Raw genomic sequence first — 5,440 nt, 5'->3', positions numbered from 1 at the left:
GGCCTTTTTTTTGGCAAGCAAGAATGAAGCCATTCCATTAATTTCAGCCAAAAGGAGGAGAAATGAAGCCATTAATTCCATTAACTATGGCCAAAAGGAGGAGAAATGAAGGGGAGCCTTGGCGCAGCGGTACAGCTGTTGCTTTGTGACCATGAGGTCACGGGTTCGAGTCCTGAAAACAGCCTCTTGCAGAAATGCAGGGAAAGGCTGCGTACAAAAGACCCAAAGTGGTCGGACCCTTTCCCGGACCCTGCGCAAGCGGGAGTTACGTGCACCGGGCTGCCCTTTATGGCAAAAGGAGGAGAAATGAAGCCATTCCATGCATGCATGGCAGCCGGATCGGATCCCCTGCCGTTTAATGCTAAGCATATATCAACCCAGAATAAATCCCCATTAACACGAATAATAATACTCCAATAGCAAACGGACTTACTAATTCTCTGTAGTCCGCACGGAGGCTGCGGCACCTCTGAAGAGAAGTTGCAGTTCAGTAGTTCGCCGTCTGCCAGAAGAACCCAAGCAATGGCTGCCGACGGCGGCGGCCGGACCAAGGCCGGCAAGCCCCAGTTCCTGAAGGTGCTCTTCGCCGACTTCATGGAGACGATGCCGATCCCAGCCAGGTTCGTGCGCCGGCACCTGGCGGCGGAGCCTGGCCTCCGGCGCGCCACGCTGGTGAGCCCGCTGAAGAAGTTCTGGCACGTCGACGTGGCCCGGGACGACGTCGACGGCAACGGCCACGGCCACGATGACGACGGCGACGTTTACTTCGCCGGTGGCTGGGCCGAGTTCGTGAGAGTCAACGGGCTGGAGGAGGAGAACTTCCTCGTCTTCAGGTACGAAGGGAACATGGTGTTCACCGTCAAGGTGTTCGACACGTCCGGCTGCATCAAGGAGTATCGTGGTGACCAAGCCGGCGCCGGAGCCGCCGCCTCAGTGGAGAAGGCAGCGAGGAACCAATACGACGTCGCTGCCGGTGCCACTGCCTCAGTGGAGAAGACGGCGGCACCGAGGAACCGGTACGATGTCGGTGTCGTCGCCACTGCCTCGGTGGAGAAGACGGCGCCACCAAGTAACCGGCACGACGTTGCTGCCTCTACCTCGGTGGAGAAGCCGGTGCCGAGGAACTGGTGCGACGGCGCCACCGGCTGTGGATCGCAGCCTGCCTCCAGGAGCCATGGTATGCAGTATGCTGCAAAGTCTAGATCACATTTCATGAAATTAAAAAAGGAACAGATGAAACATATTGCAAGAAACAGAGTAATTTTTTTAGAAAAATCTCACGACCGATGGAATTTTCGCTTCAATGTCATGTATTTTTCCATCTTAAAAGTATATGTCTGGGGTGTGTTATGTTTAGGTACGCTACAATAGTTTAAAGTTAAATGTTTAAGATCATCTGCACAGTATCAATAAATATAAAAATGAATCCACTGATTTCAACTCTTTGTAGAGAATAGAATAAAAATATATCATGCAAATGCCAATAAAACTGAGATCTTACAGAATTTGCGATGTCAGGTATTTTTACATCTTACAAGTATATGTTTGGGGTGTTAGTTTAACTAAGCTACAATATTTTAAAGTGTTAATGTTTAAGATCATCTGCACAGTATCAATAAATAGAAAAATGAATCCACTGATTTCAACTCTTTTGTAGAGAATAGTATAATTTTATTTACACCACTCCCAAACTTATGGTGAACGTATCCATTTGCGAATTCATGAAACTAAAGTTGGTTCACCATTTCGAATAGTACGTATATGTACATAACAAAACATTTTACTGACATATATCTCGAAAACGTGCCTCCTGAATACTGATAAAATACTACCATCCTCTTTCCCCCGATTAGATGCAAACAAATCTATCTATGCATTAAAATGTGCCTTGCTAAATTTATTGAACTTAAGTTGATGACTTCAAACTTAAACAATGAGGTGTGTATATCGTGCATGCTTTGCAGGTGGTACGCATGCTCATAAAAACAGGAAGATCAAAGAAGGAAAGCGCAGTGGTGACGACGATAACCAGGCCAAGAAACAGTGCAAATCTCCTAGAATTTGGATGGAGGAGAACAACGGCGAGCAACATGCCATGGCAGACAAATGCGCTCAAGAAGACAAGCATCCAGAAATTGCAGCAGTGGCCAAGGAGTCTGAAGGCACTCTTCCAGTGTATATGAAGGTGGTGACACCTTGCAACCTTCGCTATGGCTATATGGCAAGTTCTAACCCGTACCGCTCTGATTTTAGTCGCCATTAGATACATTAAAATGTTTGAGACCACTTAACAATCTGCATTTTCTTTAACTCCCAGTTCGGAACATTGATAAATGGTGTGAAAATACATAGATCACGCAGAAACAAATGCCATGACCATTCTGTTTTAAGCTCTCTGACCATGATAAGTACATCAATATGTTTAACTAGTTTAAATTCAGAATCATAAAGCTCCACCGAATTATTCAAATACCCAGTTTCTTTTTTTTTTGTCTATGGACACAGAAAATTAAACTTTGCCTTTCCTTCAATATCTTGACATTCGTATTATATAGAACATCGGGAAGAAGTTCTGCATGGCGAATGGCATCGTGACAAACCGCCTAATGATAATCAAGGACTCCGTGGGAAGGTCATGGCCCGTGAAGCTGACTCTGACGAGCGACCAGGCACGTATGAAGGCGGGGTGGGGCCACATTGCCAGCCATCACAGGATCAAGGTCGGTGACATCTGCATCTTCCACCTCGTTGACCCGCAAACCTTCAACATCAGCATAAGGCAGACACAGGCAGAGGCTTGAAGCTCTGTTTGCTTAGTGGATCAAACTGCTCTCTGATTTTTTTTATTTCTTGTCTCAGATTTTCTTCTCTAGCTAGCTTGGTAATAATAGTTCTGAGTTGTGTGACACTGTGACTGTTGAGTCTTGCTGCTGCTGTTACTGGAACGTAATGTAGGGTGTGGCTACTTTCTAGTTATTTTGTGGAGCTAAGATCCAGAAAAAAGAACACCTACGGAGATTTTCGTTTTCAAAAGTTAAGTCTAGTGCCCCTTTGCAATTTAGAACTATCCCAGCAGTTCTCAGGGCCTACATGCCTATTATACATAGAAGAGAGTCAAAGGCTAAGGCAAGAAAATCAGCTCAAAGTCTTGATGTCAATCTGCCAATCCTAACCAGCTTACCACCACCAAGGATGCAAGTAGTTAAAAGTAAATAACGACTGAAAGCATGATTACTTTTATCATGCCGAACTAGATAGAGTAATTCTGCACGGTGGATTATACAAAACAAAAGAAACAGGAAAGCCGTACGTAAAGCGCACTTCGCCAGACCTGCCTGCCTGCACAGCACAGCCCGTTGATTGATCACCGTGCTGCAAGTCACAATGCCCACCGGTAGGAGTCGGATCAGACCGGAACAGGCCAGGTACGTACATCAGCGCGTCGCGGCTACAGTTGGATCAACGGCCGGAGCATTTCGTCGAACAGTTGGAGGGCGCGCATCGTGAGGGAGTGAGCGAGGCCAAAGCTCTTCCGCGCGGTGCCAGCGATGAGGGAGCTGTGGGTGACGGCGGCGTCCGGCCTGCCGGCCGGCCTCCCGCTTCCGTCGCAGGATAGCGAACGCCGCGTCAGTTCGCTACGACCTACGAGCAACGCTGCCGCCATGGGCAGAAGTCGGTGAGTGGGAGATACAGACGCAAGCGTGGCCCACATGTCATTGACGAGGGATACATAGGCAAGATCAAGGCTGGTGGCCTGACCCACCTGTCAGTGACCAGCATGCCCCCCATCCCATTTACGGTAATTTACATCAAAAAAATCATGAAAGCTGGGTAAGGAATTTCACCCTAAAAAACATGAGCTCACAGCATAACTTTGAACTATGTTACAAAAAACCAGAAAAAAGAACACGTCCGTGGTACAACAGTATATGTATGTAATGTATACTCCGTATATATCTGTGAATGCAATGAACAAATCGGAGGGTAACAACAATACACCAGCAAAATCAGCAGGATCCACACAACGCGCATACTCATCAAGAACCGAAATGGGGTTGGAAAAAGGAAAGGCGCAGATACAGAATTGTAGAAAATCATCAACAAATTAAGTCTTTGCGGCGTGACACAACCGTAGAAGAATCATGAGTTATGGTAGTTCTGCATACATGATTTGAGTCCACATGTACAGTGTTATGAAAAGCCATTTAAGAGATTGGGAGTATCAAATGCTTACCTGGAGTTAACCCAGTATATCAAAAAGTTATATTGTCAGATATGATGAAAATTTTGGATCCTGAAGAGACTACAAATTCATACACATTCATATGCAAAACGAGATGATTATTTTCGGCTAGCCAATCAAATATAGTATATGTAAGTGACCATCCATATATATATAAAATATATATAGTACTAGCACTGCACTAATTATATCAAAAGAATTTGATGCTTGAACCGGAGCCTAGCTAGAGAATCCTCATATAAAATCCAGAACTGATATCCTACCTGAAATTCGAACACCCTATATATGTGTATATATGTCTACTCTCTGGAGGGGTCGAGGACGTGGCCGGCGAAGACGACGGCGCCGGTCTCCTCCTCGACGATGAAGTACGCGGACGGGTGGTCGGCGACGAAGTCCACCCTCGGGGGCGGTGGCGGAGGCGGGGCCCCACCCGCAACCAATCCCCACGATACACGTGGTGACCGCGGGCGCCTCGGTGCCTTCCTCGTTCCCCTCCACCACCGCCTTGTGGATGATGCGGTGGAGCACCATGGGGAGCCCCATGTAGACATCTGGCGGCAAGGCCATGTCCGACAGGTCGGCCGACTCGCTGAACGGCAGCACGAGGCCCAGCCGGTGGAGGGCAGCGTTGAGGCTCTCGTCGAAGGAGAGCTTGAACCTCGGCACCCGGAACTCGTCGACGTCGACTGTCCGGCGCGGCAGGTGCTCGTGCAGGAAGTCGCGGAGGCCATGTCGTCGGCGTCCGGGAGGAAGATGCACATCGAGAACTGCGTCAGGTCGTAGCTGCCGCCGTGCTTGTTCTTCTTGTTGTTGGAGGAGTAGGGCGCCACCGCTGGCCGTGGAGAGTTGGCGCGGCCACGTTTGTTGGAGTTGAAGGAGGGCGCCGCCGTTGATGGAGATAATTTCACGCGGTGGTCGCTGTGTTTGTCGCAGTCCTCCGGCGGGCAATCGGAGTGGAATCCATCATCATCAAGACTCAAGGGAGCGGCGCCGGCGATGGTGAAGTCAAACGGCGGGAAGAAGGACGATCGATCCGCCATCTTGTAGGGGAGCTTGAGCACCTTGAACCCGCGGTGCACGGCGATGTATTGCTGCTCCCGGCTCTGCATGAAGGGCACCTCGACGACGACGACCTTGCCGGTGCCGGCGAGCCGGAACGGCCAGTCGGCAGTAAGCTTCTTGTCGAAGGGCTGG

At 48.9% G+C, this 5,440-nt stretch overlaps 1 protein-coding gene across 1 annotated transcript; it reads left to right on the top strand.

Annotated features, from left to right (window-relative positions):
* The first annotated feature begins 522 nt into the window (after positions 1 to 522).
* Positions 523 to 2,394, top strand: LOC104585051 (putative B3 domain-containing protein Os04g0346900). Its single transcript, XM_024454605.1, has 3 exons — positions 523 to 933; positions 1,108 to 1,177; positions 1,965 to 2,394. Exons 1-3 carry the CDS (start codon positions 523 to 525, stop codon positions 2,261 to 2,263), a joined length of 780 nt encoding a protein of 259 aa, XP_024310373.1. The 3' UTR covers positions 2,264 to 2,394.
* Positions 2,395 to 5,440: the final 3,046 nt, after the last annotated feature.

Source organism: Brachypodium distachyon, chromosome 4 (genome assembly GCF_000005505.3).
Source record: "Brachypodium distachyon strain Bd21 chromosome 4, Brachypodium_distachyon_v3.0, whole genome shotgun sequence".
Classification (NCBI taxonomy): domain Eukaryota; kingdom Viridiplantae; phylum Streptophyta; class Magnoliopsida; order Poales; family Poaceae; genus Brachypodium; species Brachypodium distachyon.
Note: the sequence above shows the minus strand (reverse complement) of the source record. Positions and strands in the feature narration are given on the sequence as shown.

Bases quoted from the DNA above. Each gene is read 5' to 3' on its own strand.
- LOC104585051 (XM_024454605.1), top strand. From the start codon at position 523: ATGGCTGCCGACGGCGGCGGCCGGACCAAGGCCGGCAAGCCCCAGTTC. The intron at 934-1,107 runs GTGGAGAAGGCA...ACCTCGGTGGAG, and splicing joins GCGCCGGAGCCGCCGCCTCA to AAGCCGGTGCCGAGGAACTG. The intron at 1,178-1,964 runs GTATGCAGTATG...CATGCTTTGCAG, and splicing joins GCCTGCCTCCAGGAGCCATG to GTGGTACGCATGCTCATAAA.